Source organism: Astatotilapia calliptera, chromosome 20 (assembly GCF_900246225.1).
Source record: "Astatotilapia calliptera chromosome 20, fAstCal1.2, whole genome shotgun sequence".
NCBI lineage: Eukaryota > Metazoa > Chordata > Actinopteri > Cichliformes > Cichlidae > Astatotilapia > Astatotilapia calliptera.
Window position 1 is genome coordinate 23,875,143 of NC_039321.1, and position 17,451 is coordinate 23,892,593.

The 17,451-nt window shown below is 41.7% G+C and overlaps 1 protein-coding gene across 1 annotated transcript; it reads left to right on the forward strand.

Moving 5' to 3' along the window:
• Window positions 1–3,243: 3,243 nt before the first annotated feature.
• LOC113013663 (transketolase) lies at window positions 3,244–16,973 on the forward strand. The gene is made up of 14 exons (XM_026154746.1): window positions 3,244–3,612; window positions 4,999–5,116; window positions 5,369–5,482; window positions 6,106–6,203; window positions 9,805–9,996; window positions 10,228–10,346; window positions 11,436–11,632; window positions 11,801–11,965; window positions 12,571–12,727; window positions 13,308–13,438; window positions 13,549–13,632; window positions 13,786–13,879; window positions 14,010–14,132; window positions 16,159–16,973. Exons 1-14 carry the CDS (start codon window positions 3,506–3,508, stop codon window positions 16,344–16,346), a joined length of 1,887 nt encoding a protein of 628 aa, XP_026010531.1. The 5' UTR covers window positions 3,244–3,505; the 3' UTR covers window positions 16,347–16,973.
• The last annotated feature ends 478 nt before the right edge of the window (window positions 16,974–17,451 follow it).

The following is a 17,451-nucleotide window of genomic DNA, read 5'->3' on the forward strand; positions in this document are numbered from 1 at the left end:
TCTTGATGTATGTTTTGTTTGTTTTTTCCTTTTGAACTTTCTGAATGTGGTCAAACTTTATGGTTGGATAAAGTTTAGCTGTTGGTGTTTTTGTTTTGTTTTGTTTTCTCTGGAGGACAGAACCACAGTGGAGCTTTGGGAACCTCAAACCCGCTGACCCTCAGGCAGATAGTTTTGCAGCTGTACGAATCACAGGTGCTGCTTCTCTTACTCGTCACGTGTTTGGTGTTCTCACCACGAGCACACTTATACTGCGACTACTTGTGATGAGAAAGGCCTCTGTGCTGGGGACCTGAGCTATCCTGCTATGTGGCGTTTAAGCAGAACCAATCTTTCCCCCCGTTTTGTTGGGGTTTTTTTTACGTTCTACGTTTTGAAGCTGAAGAAGATGCTGAGCAGCCATTCCAGGCGTTTTGTGTTTGGCAGGCGTTTGTTGAGGAAGTTTTAAGCTCTCGTCCAGTGAAGATGAATAACTTCTATCATTGTTTGGAGAAGAAGCACTTGCAGCCAAGAACTCAAACTAATCACCTATCCCTCTCAGCTGCTTTTATAATGTTACAGACGGTGATATGTTTATGACTCAGAAACGAGCTCCTTTGCTACCTTTGGTTTTTCCACAAGTCTCCTTACCCTTGCTTTGTCTACGTCCTTCCCCTTCTTTGTGCTGTCATCTCTCCTCCACCAGCTGATCTTGCAGTCGTGGATGTTCTCGGAGGGGAATGTGCAATAGGCGACAGTCGCAAAGCCTTTAGGGATACCAGCATTTTGGGATATCTTAGTCTGCTACTACAGAGCCTTTTGGGGTCTGCAAGTGATTTATGTTTCGAGTATTAAGAGAAAAAGGAAAAACCAAAGTAGCAAATTTCGATTTCTGTTTCTTTTCGATCCTTTTAGCAGTAAAATGCTTAAACAGGTGGAAACCAATGTGATTTTGATAGCTTCAAACAAGCTGAGTTGCTACATTTACCCAGACTAACGCTGAAAACTTTAAACTACCTCTAGGCCCATCTACCCCCCCCCCCCCCCGCCCCAAAGTATGTTTTTCCAAGCTGCAGTCAATAAGTTGAAGATGAAATAAACTCGGGTGTTTTTTGCAGTAAAAGGCTACTGCAGCACGTCCCCATAAACCCTGCAGACTGCAGTGGAAGCAGGAGTAAACGCGTCCGTTTTCCTCGTGTACACCACTGAGTGGCTGCTGTTTGTGAGCAAAGAAAAAGAATAAATGTACGTCATGAAATCTGAGATCTAAAAAATATATATATCAATGAATTTTCACACAAAAATTTCAGCATATTCAAACTATTAAAGTTGTCTATTTATACAAAAAAGGAAGAAAAATTATGTAAATGCATGAAAATATTAGAGGGTTTTCTGACCAGTGGTACAGTGATGTTCAGTAGTTGGGCCATTAATCCAGTTACTTAAACAACCAGTATACAAAGTCATTAATATCCAAACAGTGTATTTTTTTTAATATTTGTGAGCAACAAGAAGAGCAGAGATTATTGCTTTGTATATATTTTTTTTTTATTTTGCGGCATGAATTCTTGCCTCGATTGTGACATCACAGCTTGGTATTTAATATTTGAAGTTGTCTTTCTCCTGCTTGCAGTACTTTTTTGTAAGTTTATTTTGTTTTTTTGTAATTTGGAAAAGTTTAAATTTCAAATGTGAAATAACATCTGCATCCAGGGAGCAAATGGGATCGTTTGTTCATTTCATTACCATGTAAAAACTCATTTTTCATGTCAGAGATGGTTTTGCCAACACATTTTCTTTGTTTTTCTCTGCATGTGTTGGTTAAATAAAGAATAATTGAAATGTTAGAGATTGTTTTTAATCCCGGTCACATATTTAAGATTTTAAGGTTATTTTACACGTCGGTCTAATTTATCTTATTGGCCCACCATGTGGTTTTGAGAGTTTTTGCAAATAACACAAATTTTTCTAAGATTGATGTTATTGTGCGTAATTTGAATATTTTGTGATATTAAAGATTTGAAAGTAATTGTTTGCTCTTGTTTTCTGCTTGGAGGAGTCAATGTTTTGGTGAGCAGTGAGAAGCTTCAGAACTTAAAGAGGAGTGTGATTATTAGAATAGAAATTTGAGCCTCTTAACAAATTATTATTAATATTATTATGCATATTTCTAATTAAGCCCAAGTTTATAAAGACAATCATAACTAAGAGATCTGTCTTGAATGGTGCAGTCTTGTCTTTGACCACCAGATGTCACTAGTTGCTTACTTTAAACCCGCACCTACCCCACAGTAATTGTCACAGCCAACATCAAATTAGTAGTTCCGGGTTTAAATGACAAATTGAATGCTGATTTTCTTTATTATTATTATTATTATTAAATAAACTTACACGGCTCGCTTTTTCTCTTTTACTTACCAGATCATCTGCGGGCAACAAAAGGGAAGATTCTTCAAGAACACCAAAGAGGAAATTGGGGGGGGGGGAGGAAAACTGTCACACTAAATCAAACGTTGTGCAGACCTTACCTGAATGCTTGTATATCTCCTTCATTTGGAACTGGGTGGTGATCTCTTCAGTCTTCATTCTGTAAATCTTTTACACCAGAATACCCTCTCCTCTGATCATGACCCGAAAAAGCCCACTGCTCTTTCTTAAAGAGGTGTTATACGGTTCTTCAGTCTTTACACGTGGCATCAGTCACACATTACTGAAAGAGCTTCATTTTTTATTATCTTCATAGTATCACAACACGAGCCCAAATGTCAGCGCCTTAAGCTCCTGTTCAAATGTCAGCTTAGTGATGATGTTGGTCGAAGCTGTGTAAGAATGTGGACAGCAATGCTGCAGCTACAAGGAAAGTCCATTTGTATAAAATGAGAGCATTGGGGTCTATTTATAGAGCGGTGTGAACGCATTTTGCAGCCTGTATGGATGCATGAGATGAAACTCCTCAGTGCAACTTCACGATAAATAAATAAAACTTTCCCGCTGTTTAAAAAATGACGAATACAAAAATCTGTCAGTATAAACTGATCTCGATGTGCATCACTTATTTTATATTATAATATATATTTCATATATAATGTGTTCCCACTTTTTTGCACGCATTGTTTTGGTTTGCATAGTTGCTGTCTGTACAGAGCGTGGAAATGCTGCATCTGAGCGTCCCTGATCAGAGTCTGTGTGCCGGCTTGCTGTGAGCGTTTACCCGCGCGTGTGGCCTTGGTTTTAGTCCAAAGCCTTCCTACTGTCGGTTCATGCGACAGTTTGGACTAACTGCAGGCTTCGTTTGGCCCTAGATTAGCCATATTCATAGGCTTCGCTTGCAAACACGCCCCCTCCCTCCCGCCCTCTGTCTCTGTGGTTAAACAGCGTTATCTCTTTTTAACCCCTGCCATCGTCCGCTGCGCTCTCCTCGCCTTTATTCTCAGAACAGTAGACCGGGGGGAACTTTTAACTCTTTTAACTCTATTTTACCGGCTTGCGTGTGAGTGAGTGTGCTTCTCTTCGGTTCACCGGCCAGATGGAGGACTATCATAAACCGGACCAGCAGACGGTGCAGGCGCTCAGGAACATCGCCACCCGACTCCGGATCAACTCCATCAAGGCGACAACTGCAGCGGGCAGCGGGTAAGATGGTTAAACCGAGCAGGAGACGCGTGACAGCAGAAAACGTGGTTTTATGCACGTCATTTTTATCCGTTTAAATATCGATGTGTGATTTCTTTCATTTATGAGGACCTGCTTCAGGGAAGCGCATCGTAATTACAGATGAACTGGTCGCAGAACACAGTAACGTCTGTTTTAACGTGTAAAATAGTCAAACTGTGTGTTTAAAATATTGTAGATGCACCATATGAAAATCTGTCTCTGTGTGTGACGTGTCTAAACTTTTTTAAGCATTTCAGTTGTTTACCTGTGCGTATAGTTAGTTTTATACCAGAGTCTGTGCGCAATTTACGCAAAAGCAAGGGCGGTTGGGCAAGTTCATGTACATACATGCTACGAGCAATATCCTGACCGAAAATATAGTCTTAATGTATTTAATAATATGTTGTGCCCCTTCAAAATAATAAACATGTTTTATTATTTTGAAGGGGATCGAGCTTGCTGCAGGTGCACTGGTGTTCCACTCCTCTTGTCCTCCGAGATCACTTACGCAACACACACATACAACTCACGCCGGACAGTTGTTTTATGTGGCCATTGCGACGGCTCATGGGTCGATGTGTTGTGCGGCAGCAGAGAGCCGCTCAGTGCGCAAACATGCTTCTGCAGCGCCTGCGTGACCCGACGGAAACGGCAAAAGCGAATAACAACGTCCAGTGTGCACTTTCTAAGTCGCGATGACAAATATGCTGTCATGATAGAAAATACAATGACCTGGAAAATAAATCGGACTTTTCATTATTGGTGACTCTTTTTTTTTTTTAATTTTATCGAGAAATAAATAAATAGTTTCTTTTCTTTTGTTCTCGGTTCTTGTTGTTCTTCAATGATTTGCTTCCAACATGAAGCTCCTCTCTTTCCAGTGGAGATGCTTCCCAATCCATCCATCACTTTTGGTTCGAATTCCCTTTTTAGCTTAAAGACATCAAACACTTACAGACTTTTTTTTTTATATATATAACGTGTGCTGCACCAATCACTCACCCTTTTCCTTGTTCTTTCTTTCTTTCTTTCTTTCTTTCTTTCTTTCTTTCTTTCTTTCTTTCTTTCTTTCTTTCTTTCTTTCTTTCTTTTTAATTATCTCATTACATTTTTCATTTCAGGGTATTTAAAAAAAGACTCTTTAGTGAGGTATTTTGTGCGCCCAGAGGACTGAAGGAGCAGTGTAGGAGCTATTGTATATGTGCTTACTGTTGTGTGACCTTGATGATAGTGTGGCCTTACATAATTCCCCAAATACTGATGGTCTGGCTTTAATTAACCCACTGAATGTGCACTGACGGGATGAACCGGACAGTTAAACTCAATTTCTAATGTCATTTTGCCTCTGCACCTATTTTGTTGCAGTCACCCCACATCATGCAGCAGCGTGGCCGAGATCATGTCCGTGCTTTTCTTTCATTCCATGAAATACCGACCCGAAGACCCACGTAACCCCAACAATGACCGGTTTGTCCTCTCTAAGGTAATGCGCACACATCCATAATGGTTGAAGACGTTTTCAAAAGCATCAACACACAGAGGGAGGTTGAACTGAGTCAAATAATATGCATGTGCTCTAGTGTATATATAGGATTTTTATATAGTATGTGTCTAAATAACTCACTCATATAAGGCTCTAGCATATATATTACAATGCTACAAAATTAGTGCAGTCATCTGTGTTCCCTCTGTTCAGTTATCTGATCAATGAGCTCTGAAAACTTTGCCTCCTCAGGGTCACGCAGCCCCGGTGCTGTATGCTGTGTGGGCAGAGACGGGCTACCTGAAGGAGAATGAGCTTCTCAACCTCCGCAAGGTCGACTCAATCCTGGAGGGACACCCTGTGCCGGTGAGGCAACATTGAAACCTGCAAGAAGTTTAAGGCTTTGAGAGTCACTACCATGAATCAGGAATATTTTAAAACCTTTATGCTGCCTTTCATGGTTTCCTTTCATGCTTTCTTTGGAGTTGAGAGAGAAGTATTTGTCGTGTTTTCACACTGAAGTTGATACGTTTCACACTGCACTAAACACACACGAACAGAGTGAGATATATTGAAAAGTTAAGTAAAATCTTATATATGCTATGCTTTCCGACTTTTCTGTTAAATACTGCATAGTTTATGGACAAGTGTTTGTGAATAAGAACATTACAGTATCCTTGCTGCACACGAGACGTGGACACGCTTCCACAGATAACAGCAAAGCATCTGTAGGCAGAGAAAGCGAGACAACGCTGCGCCTGTGTGACAGAGATGCTTTGTCGTCTGCTGCAAACATCAGTGACACTTTGTCCACATTAACCCAGAAATTGGCGCACTGTAACATCCAGACCATAGCTGCTGTTCCAACAGTTCCACTGCTGCTGCTTTTATGATCCATTTAGAAATGAAAAACAATCCATCTGCTGTTGCTTGCTTAGCTCGAGCTGGAGTGAGTAATGTGCATCTTTTTTATGTGTGCGTGGATGCAGAAGCAGCAGTTTGTGGATGTGGCCACGGGATCTCTTGGTCAGGGGCTGGGAGCCGCGTGTGGAATGGCTTACACTGGAAAATTCTTTGACAAGGCCAGGTAACACAAACAAAGTCACACTCACGCGTATAAACACAATCATTTTGGTGGGGGGCGTGCACATTTCTGCAGAAGTGCAGCAGCCCAGTTTGCATCTGCACACATTAAGATGGACTGTATGAAATTATGCATGACATAATGTACGCTGCAGCGAGCTGCACAGACATGTGACATTTCTGCCTGGAGCTTGGGAATAAAACGCTCTCTGACAGGCTTGGTCTGTGCTGACATTTAGGCAGTCACTTAGAGCTTATGAGAGGCGACCTTCATCCTGTTTTACCTTCACATCAGGATTAATGGGGCTGGATGAAATCAGTGGCAGTGAGCTCAGAGTTGAATGCATATAAAAAGTTTTATGTTTGTTAAAACAGTGTACTATTTTTTTTTCAATTTCTTTCAACATTATTCTTCACAATTCAAATGTAGTTTCATCTCAGTGTTTTGACAGCAATGCAGCTCCTACTCAGCTGAATTTCAGCTGATTGAACTCGCTCCACGTTTGTCTCCTTTGTTCTTGCGTGGTCTGGAAAATACCCGGCCGTTTCTGTCTGACAATAGATGTTTAGAGCCGTGTAGCCTGTAGCATGCTGGATTCACGTTTTCAAAATTTGTTATGATTTTCTATTTCTTTTTTTTACGCATCCGAGCTGAAACCTGACTTTCAGGATGATATTTGGTACATTTGATTGCGAGCCGAGCAGAATGTGATTGCTTGAAAGGCAGCTTTGGGGGTTTTTTTTTTTTGCTGTTTTGCAGGGAGTGCTGCACTTGCACTCTGTGTTGGCTGTCCTTCATATCGCTCTCACTCTCTTTGCATTCTATGTGCACTCAATTATTTCTGCTCTAATAATCACACACGCAAAAGCACAGTTCTCCCTCATCTCCCTGCCTCACCCATTTCCCTCACCACCTCTTAAAAAAATGATGAAATCTTATATTGTGCTGCTATCTACCTGGGCTCCACTGTGCATTCAGACAATAATAATGCATGGACCATGTGTGTTTGCATGGTGCATGCAGTAACAACACACGTAACAACAACTACTGGCTGCCGGCTGCATCACTGGTTTCATAATATGATCTGAGCCCAGAACCTTTGAATAGCAACTGCATCAATGCCACTTGTGGATACTCTCACACAATAACCTGCAGGATCAAGTAAGGAAAGCATGTGTGTGAGAGGTATCACCTTGTCTAAGTCTGTTATTCACACCTACAAACACTGGATGAAGGAAGGTGTAACACACACACCTTCTAAGGGAGTCCAACTACAGGAGTAAAGGGATTACTCCTGTAGTTGGACCACTTATATTACTTGCAGACTACTGTGAACACGAGCGGATATGTGTGTCTTAGAATATGTTTCGATGATCACCACCTGGAGCTTTTATCACTGAGTTTTACATTTTTGACCCCCTGTTTGAGGACTCTCGAGGCTGTTTGTTTTGGGTCATTGTCATATTTCAGCGTTAGTTTGGAAATGCAGACTACCTCCCTGATGTTGTGTAATTCACAACAATCTATCTCGTGTTAACTGAGAAATAAACATACAGACAGTTGATTACATAATTTCAAGGAAAGATGCACTACAGAATAGTATGTGATTTGGTTATGTTCAAAGATTTTTTAACATTTCATCAAGGTTAATAAACAGCTTTTTGCTCTTTCTTTCTTTGTATTACTGTAGGGTCTTTACCTTACAATATAAAGCACCTTGAACTAATTGTTGTTGTGTTTGAATTAGAGATGGACCGATCCGATATTAAGTATCGGTATCGGTCCGATACTGTACTAAATTACTGGATCGGATATCGGAGAAAAATAAAAAATGTAATCCGATCCATTAAATATCACGAAAGCACCTCACAAAACTTGCAACACGCCGTAACTCGCCTCAGAATGTTAGCACGTCGGAGCAGTATGCATCACGTGATAGAGCGGCTGTGACATGCGGGACCTGTCGGTGGTCTGGATAGCATGTGGAGCTTTGCTAGCAACCCGGCATTTCATCTCCGACAAAGTTATCCCGAGAGAAGTAAAGCAAGTGTGTAAGTCCATCTCTGAATGTAAAGCATTCCTGCGTTAAGCTTAACAAGCGACTGCCTCTTCTTGCTGCTACTTCAATCGTGAAACTGCTTAATGATCAGCTGGTTGGCTTTTCTGTCGCGAGTCCGTGTCTCTAGTTTGCTTTTGGCCCACTTTGCACCAGAAAGAGGAAACCAGCGGCTGAACAACAGCAGCACGTTTAAGCTTGATCAGCTGTTGTTACAATTTATTTATTATAGCTGACAGCTGGTAACTGTGCAGGGGCGGATCTAGCAAAGTTTAGCCAGCGGGGCCGATAGGGCATTAACAGGGAAAAGGGGGCACAAAGACATACTTTTCTTTCTTATTCTCATTTAAAATGTCTAGCTTTTAATAAATAATTATCTTACACCCAAAGTTTTAATTTGATGTAAAATGAATAGAAGTCAATTACTGTATATAGTAACTATTAAGTCTAATATGTATATATATATATATATATATATATATATATACCCTAGTAAGCTATAGTACTTTTTCCTTTGGGAAGGTACCATCTGTGCAGTCTGCAATTTTGTTGAAGAAAGATGTTGAATCTATTTAATATTTCTTGAAAAATAATTGATTTCTGTGCATTTTTTTTCACACTGCATCAAATTAAGGTTGATTACGTTGATTAAGCATCATGAGGTGGAGCGTGAGGGGTGGTTCCCTATTTTTTATTTATTTATTTTTGTTGTTGCTGGGAGTTGGAACCCTATTAGTTAGGTTGCTTAATATTTATGCTAAGTACTCTTTAAAATACCAGAATAGGGAGGATGGTGTAGGTTTAAGTTTATTAGATTGATCAGTATTGCTGAACTATGAAATATTTTTTTTGTATACAGGTATAACAGAATAGCTTTAGTGTAGTTGTTGTTTTAAACTTGAGTATGAACTTATACAAAATGCAGCAAGATATTTAAAAAACAGTTTTGTTGATTAAAAAACACTATATCGGATTCATATCGGTATCGGCAGATATCCAAATTTATGATATCGGTATCGGTATCGGACATAAAAAAGTGGTATCGTGCCATCTGTAGTTTGAATTTAAATTTGAATACTATCCGTTTATACGCTTTATTGGTTTTTCCGTTGTCCTTTCCCTTCAATCTAAAGTCTCTACCTCTTTTCTCTCCAGTCCCACCTCTGTGGAATTCCCCTCTTCTTCCTTTCTTTATGTGTCGTGTGGTTTTTTTGGGGTTTTTCCTCTGTGGTCGGAGTTGGAATGCGTGGTGTAATTCGCCGTGTCTCGGCCTATCTTCCAGTTTTAATGAGAACGTGTCTATTTGACTGGAAAGCTGTCAGGAGTTGTTACGCCACATAAGCAGCTACTGAGGATGATCAGAGCGTGGTGGGGATAAGGATTGGGGGAGGGATCTGTTTTTGTCTGTCTGTGTGTTTAGGTGTCATGGTCAGCTGTGACATCATGCCACCATAGGGGGGCATCAGATGATGGGAGGACGTGAAAGGACAGGAAAATGGAGCTGATATGAAAAATAACTAATTTCTCTTTCCCCGTCTCTGTTTGTAGCTATCGGGTGTTCTGCCTGTTGGGTGACGGAGAGCTGTCAGAAGGCTCGGTGTGGGAGGCCATGGCCTTCGCCTCATACTACCAGCTAGACAACTTGGTAGCCATCTTGGACATTAACCGACTGGGTCAGAGTGACCCGACTCCCCTGCAGCACCATGTGGAGAAATACCAGCGGCGCTGCGAGTCCTTTGGGTGAGCCAGGGGGGAAGTCAAAAACTATCTGAGTGGGTTATTTAGTGCTTCAGTAGCTGCTTAAGGAGTCATTCCAAGAACCGTTAAACAAACTCAGCTTCAGTCATTTATTTATAAAATAAGATGCACTTGTTCTTTAATTAATATGTAAGATTTGCTGCTCAAAATTAGTTTTTTATATTTTGACTCGAGCATAAGCACATGTAATGTTTGACTTGTCTGTTTCCCCAGCTGGCACGCCATTATAGTAGATGGCCACAGTGTGGAGGAGTTGTGTAAGGTGCTGAGTCAACCACGCCACCAGCCACTTGCCATTATCGCCAAGACCATCAAGGGCAAGGGCATCCCAGGTATAGCAACTATGCAGACAGTGGTTCAGAGTGCTCAAATATCAGTATTTTGTACTGTAATGAGCACCAGTTTCCTCTTCCTACTGAATAAATAAAGGTTGTTTAATCATTCCTTAAAGCATGCAGATAAATTGTTAAGTTTTACTGCTTAACATTTAAGATGTTTTTAAAAAGTGCTCTAAAATCCTTTTTTTTTAAAAGACTGGGTAAAATGTGGCATCTGACTGGGAATATTAGATCTGTCTGAAGTTTTCTGAACTGCCCCAAGCACCCACTGTGAGTGCACAGAGGCCATAATCCAGGTAGCGCTTCGGTGCTTTAGCTGCTGCTGCTCCATAATCCCTCAGAATGTGTAGGATACACTCCCTACAACAGCCCATTGTACTTGTGTTGTGATAAGCTAAGTTGGAGTGTGTGCGACCGACCGCATGTGTTTGTTGGGGAGAAAGAGACGGTTGTTATAAGAGGGTCTTTGTGTACAGATGAGTGGACCAGAAATCTTCAGTGTTGTTGCAACCCTGTGGCCTCTTGGCCTTAACCCTTGACCTCTGCTACAGGCTGATGTTACCCACTGGTGTGGAACATTGTTATGAGTGTGACAGCATGTGCACCTGCATGAATGTGGAAGGCATACGCTTGCAAGACGTGAACAAATTGGTTCCGTTAAAGAAAGAAAACTGAACAATGGTCGCTTAAATAACTTGAAACTGACAAAAGTAACAATAAATAGAAATGTACTGAAAATTAACACATTTAAAAGGTCAAGGTACGTCAGTGTCAGGTAACACCGTTCTTCGCTGTCTGAGCAATGCAAAGCGATGCAATTTTTGTGAGTCTTTAAGACTTCAACAGTGTGTTTTTCTCTAAATAAATAAATTGCATTTTTATGTTGGGTTCACGCATGATTAGCCCAGTGCTGACCTATCCGGCGTGTACCCTACCTTGAGGGTCTTGTGACAAGAAGAAGAAGATGGATAGATCAAAATATTTAAATGTTAAACTTTGATTAGGTGTTTGAAAGATCACTTGCTTCTGTTGGTCAAAAGAATAGATGCTCAGCGGATACTTAGGCGCGTCTGTGTCTTTCAGCGGCTGAGGATAAAATGGGCTGGCATGGTAAACCCCTGCCCAAGGACATGGCAGAGAGCGTGATCAAGGAGCTGCAGAACCGTATCATCAGCTGCAACAAGCGCCTCTATCCTGCTCCCCCCAATGAGGACACATCCCCTGTTAGCCTCCGCAACATCCGCATGCCGAGTGCACCCAGCTACAAACCTGGAGATAAGGTAGGATCAGTGGTAGCAGACAATCCACCCTCACTTGTCTTTAAAAGTCATTTTTACCTGTTCATAACATTAGATCAAAGAAGTAAATAAAATCTTTTTTCTATTTTTTTAAATAAAAACTTGAGCCGAGCGTACTTTATTGAATCTGTTTTCTCCCCGTGTGATCAGATCGCTACAAGGAAGGCGTACGGCATAGCTCTGGCCAAGCTGGGGCGTTACAACGAGCGAGTGGTGGTTCTGGATGGAGACACCAAGAACTCCACCTTCTCTGAGCTCTTTAAAAATGAACACCCCAACCGTTACGTGGAATGCTACATTGCAGAGCAAAACATGGTGAGGATAGTTCACAGCAAGAGAGCTGGAGAAAGTTTCACAGGTGAAGCTAAAGTGTGAAGAAGTATGAGAAGGCCAGCACGTTACTAAAACAAAATAGACTTAAGATTCAAACGCTGCTGTATAGAGTGGTAAAAGACGTCCATCAGCACCTGACTGAAGCTATTACATGTACACAAAGTGTTTTGTATAAGGTTTTTCCACTTATCTTTTATTTTCCATTGAGGCACAGTTTGCTTACTAGATGTTTTTGATGTGTCGCTGTCCTTCGAGGAGCCTTAACGTCAAATGTCCAATGTTTACTGTTCCTGATCATTATCAACTATTTCTTGGATCCTTCCAGGAAACAATTTTCACCAGTTTTCTTAATGAAGAAATGCATCATCGTAATGCAACGTAATATTCAGTATACTCTGTAGCACCTTCACAAAGGTGATGACCTATGCTGCATCTATGCTAGCAGCTCTGTGAGACTCTACTTTATTCACACTAATTACAAAGTGTATTGGAAACTGTAACTATATAGTGCTCGACTTCTTTAAAGCAAAAAAACAAACAAAACATAGATATAAAATATGCTGAACTGCCTCTCATCTCTCCTGCAGGTGAGCGTGGCGATTGGTTGTGCTGTACGAGACCGTAACGTGGTGTTCGCCAGCACCTTCGCCACCTTCTTTACCCGCGCTTATGACCAGCTCCGCATGGCCGCCATCTCCGAGAGCAACATCAACCTCTGTGGCTCCCACTGCGGTGTCTCCATTGGTCAGTTACCATCTTCCCTTTTGTGTTATGTCTTCACCGTTGTGAAGAGTGCACAACGTTTGGTTTATTATCATTTCACACCCCACAGTTAATACTGAAAGGACAGATTCCACTGAGCAAACCAGTCACAGCAGCCATATTTTTCTCAAGTTTAGTTTGGGACACTTTTGATTTTGGATCGAATCTGCCCACTGAATCCTCATTGGACTTGTAGTGGTGAAAAATATGAAGTTACTGTTTTTGCATGTTGCTCCTGTTCCAGTATCGCGGCACTGGTTTGAAGCTCTCTTCCTTTTTTAATTGGTTTTGATCCCCATAAATACTAAACCTTTGCTTCCATCTTCCTCTGTGTTATTGTGTTGTTCACATTCTCTCCTGGTATCAGCACTCCTCCTGTCCTTCCTCTCTGTCTCTGCGTCATGGAGGTGATGACAGAGCAGACTGAATCTCTGTCACCTCTTCCTCCCCCTCCTCTTTCTTCTTCTCCTCCTCCTCTTCAGGTACACTGCATGTCCACCTTTGCAGACTGAATGACATTGTCTGTTTCTTGTTGCTGAGGTGTGTGTTTGTGCATATTTAGGTGAGGATGGACCCTCTCAGATGGGTCTGGAGGATCTGGCTATGTTCAGAGCCATTCCTGCAGCTACTGTCTTCTACCCAAGTGACGGTGTTTCCACTGAGAAAGCTGTGGAGCTTGCCGCCAACACAAAGGTACTCGTAATGATTTTTGATAACGGGAAAAAGAAAGAAAAATATTAAGTACTTAAGATTATGTATGTTAAAAGCAGCGATTTATTTTGATGCTTTCTGATTTGTTCTAGGGTTTGTGTTTTATCCGGACAAGCCGCCCAGAGAACAACATCATTTACAACTGCAACGAAGACTTCCATGTCGGACAGGCTAAGGTTTGTTGCTGCATTTTAATCAAAATGTTGATCTATGCTCTAAATAAAATCTGTTTATTGTTCTAATTTTGCTGATCTGTTTAGACTCTGTGCACATTTTCTTCTGGAGTAGAAACAAACAAAGACAAATGTAGAGTTTCCCTTCGCACACAGGTTGTATATAAAACCAATGATGATTATGTGACTGTGGTTGGAGCGGGAGTGACCCTCCATGAGGCTCTGGCTGCTGCTGAAATGCTGAAGAAAGGTATGAAGAAATAAGGAAAAAAAAGATAAAGCTGACCTGTGACATAAAACAGTGCAAAAACAATTTTTCTTTTTGTAATTACATTTTTAAAGACACTGTTTCATATTCAACTTCCTCTTTTGCCGTTCAGAGAGAATAAACATTCGTGTGATCGATCCATTCACCATCAAACCCCTGGACTCCAAGACCATCATCGACAACGCCAGAGCCACCAGAGGACGCATTATCACAGTGGAGGACCACTACTATGAAGGTGAGGAGTCTGCACAGCGCCCCCAAGTGAAAATGAACAAATGCTGTATATAAAAGATGGCCAGAAGCTCTGTGTTGAAAATAAAAAGCAAGCGCAATAAACCTGGTCTATTAGCCAGCAGGGGGCACCATCTCTGTCTGGGAAAACAATGCTAAGGAGTCTGCGAAGAAGAAAAATGACTGCTGCTTACTTCATTTAGGAGCACAGTAAAAGTTTTCATGATCGGTTTGTTGTCTGAACTACTGGTTCAGTGTATTTTTTAATGCAGCATGAGATTCATTTTGTTGTTTTTGGGGGGGAGGGTTCCGTTTAAAGTCAAATAGACAATAAAGTGGGTATCATATAGGGTGTGGGCTCCTGGTGTCTGGCACGTTTCTCAGCCAGGTCTGCCTCACACTCACCCGGGGATGCTCAGGATGTCTTCTGAACATCTCCAGGTGAGGTGTTATAGGCATGCTCTACTGAGAGGGGACACCGGGACACAGAGACATCACACCTCTTGCTCGCCTTCCCCACAGAAGAGCTGGAGGAAGAAAAGATTTGTCAGTGGAAGGTCTGGCAACACTGCCTAGGCTGCTGGCTGGCTGGTTGGATGGAAACGGCAAACATGTCAAAGCCAAGGATTAAAAAATGAATGGGTATCATCACAATGGTTACATCAATCTATTAAAGACGGTCTACAGAAATTAATTTCAAGACAACAAAATAATTTAGGGGCAGGACTCTCTCTCTGTATACTCTCTAATGGTTTCCTGACCTCACTACCGTCCTGTCAATAAAGGCTAAAAGCCAAAACTAAATACATTAAAACAAAAAAAAAAACTTAATCCAAGAAGTTGTATATTTTCTTCTACACAAAATTGGAAAAAAAGAAATTTGTAAATCTAAACGAGTATCTGAATTTAAAATTAGTTTGCAAGGTGTTGCAATAAAACTTCTATATGTAGAATATTTATTATTATATCTAAAATATGCTGATTATTTTTTGACCGTTTTATATTCCTGTTTGGTCAAAGTCACATTAGTCTGGCAGCAGCAGGAGAGATTTAAGTAACAGGCATACGAGGGATTGTTATGCAGCTGCTTGCGTGTCTGCGCTGCTTGTGTATCAACTCATGAATAAAAAAGCCCTGAGCAGCTAAGGACAGACGTCTGTGTACAGACGGAGAAGCTCTTAGGTGGAGAGAGAAGAAGGGCCTGAGGAAGGGAGGAAAAAGATAGAAGTATGGGATACGGAACGTCGCAGAGAACTAAGGTGCATGTTGTAGCGGTAAAGAGAGAGGCGTACGCTAAGGAAAAGGTAAAACAGATATTTTTAAAAAATGTTTGTTGGGGGGAGGGAGGGAGGACAGAGGGTGGAAGTGGAAGAGCCTGTCAGGATTTCTTAATTTCATCTCCGGCCTTTGGGCTCTCAGTGACCTACATACAGTACCAGCATGGCAAAGAAAAAAAAAACAAGCATCCAATTTTTGCTTTTTCCTTTGTCTCCTCTCAGCCACTGTGTGTGTTTCTGTGAGCCTAAATTTAGCGGTTTGTTTTTCCTTCTTTGAGAGAACTTCTGTCTGTGAAAGAGACAGCACCCATTTGATTGCACACACTTTAAAATTCAGATATATATAATAGGTTGTATGCAACTTGAAATCTTAAAGATTGTGGCCTGTCCAGGTAGACCAGAGATGTTTTAGTTCAATAAAGTGCGATGACTTTTTCCGTCAGGTACCTCTTAATGGCCAGCATAAAAAAGGAAGTAACTGCATGTATTACTTACACACCTGACTATATTCAGCCTTCAGATCGCATTCCTAAAGGGGATGAACGTGTGACAGGAGAGGAGTGAGAAAACAGAGGGAGGGTGGCGCCAGTCCTGTCAGCACACATTACATCTCTGCTGAGCGTAATCGCTCATGGAGGTGTAGATAGATTAAATATGACACTCGGAAAGATGCCGAGCAACTTAGAAACTTGATATTTGGACGAACTACCCGTTAATCGATAGTCTTGTCTGCTCTGTATTCTGATTCCTCAGGTGGTCTAGGTGAAGCAGTGTGTTCGGCGGTGGTGAATGAGACCGGCTTCACCGTCCACCGCCTGGCAGTCTCCCAAGTGCCCCGGAGCGGTAAGCCCCACGAGCTACTCCGAATCTTTGGCATAGACCGTGACGGCATTGCTCAAGCGGTCCGTAAGATGCTCAGCAGCTCAGCCAACGCCAAGTAGGAAGGCTGCAGGAGTGACAGCAGCGGGAACAACATGGTAACTGACTCCGTGGTTAACCGGTTACCTCCACGGAGGCACCAAACAAACAAAGTAAACCAACATGGGGGGAGGGATAGCACGACTGGCCCACTCACGCTCTCCTCCTCATAAACCAATTGGAGGCATTTGTTTAAAGCAAAACAAAAAAAAGAAGGTAACATGATTTCTCTCTGTCATCAATGTTGTCTGACACCCCCGCCCCAGAATTTTACCCTATCACTTTGTGAGTTCAGTAAACACACTTCCTACCCCTTAAACTCACCCATCCCCACACCTCCACCCTCTAGTTCCTTCCTACCTCTCAGAGAAAGTTCTGGTGCTGCTGTAGTGTCTCAGTGAAAGCAGTGAACATGGTTTGGAGTGACGTCAAGTCTTTATCGTTTTTTCTGTGGAACCCCCTCTCACTTCTTGGGCTCAGTGATATGAGCGTCTGCACCCAGTACAACTTTGTAAAGTCCCACCCGACATGAGCAAAGCAGGGTGTGGAGAAACTCTGGTTTGGTCTGTTTTGAGCACTGACTGTTTTTAACCTGTTTTGACTTGGATAGGACTGTTTCACACCAATAAAGGGATGGTTACTTCACGGTACTTGTGTCTGAGGTCTTTCTTGAGGGTTTCGGTGATGGCACGAAGCAGGCATCACAAGCATCTTTTAAGTTTGAAGTCAAAATCCTCCTGTTTTCTTATCTGCAAGTGGCAAATTCAATCACACAGTGAAGTATTTCAAGCCAACTAGTGTGACCAATAAATGCAGAAATATCAGGTTAATAAATGGAATAGAGTCAATTATTTCAGATGGATTGATGTCGCTAAGCAGGATTTTGTGTCCATCTGTCTGAACTCTCACTGTCTGATTCAGTTTCCCAAATTGCCCTGCAATGATGCTTTGTATTAAACATAATATGAGGAAAAAAACAGGATCTCAGTATTGGTCTTACTCCTGTCCTGTCTAAATTTGTTCTTCTTTCGCTTCTCTTTCCCCTCTTCCTGTTAAAAAGGAGTTCTTCCTTCCCACTGTCACCAAGTGCCTTCTCATATGGGATCAGGAATTGCTGGGTCTTTCTGA

What these genes read in the sequence shown, in the direction of transcription:
- LOC113013663 (XM_026154746.1), top strand. Translation starts at nt 3,506, where the DNA reads ATGGAGGACTATCATAAACCGGACCAGCAGACGGTGCAGGCGCTCAGG. An exon ending in ACCGGTTTGTCCTCTCTAAG is followed by an intron (nt 5,117 to 5,368) that starts GTAATGCGCACA and finishes TTGCCTCCTCAG; the next exon opens with GGTCACGCAGCCCCGGTGCT. An exon ending in CAAGGGCAAGGGCATCCCAG is followed by an intron (nt 10,347 to 11,435) that starts GTATAGCAACTA and finishes TGTGTCTTTCAG; the next exon opens with CGGCTGAGGATAAAATGGGC.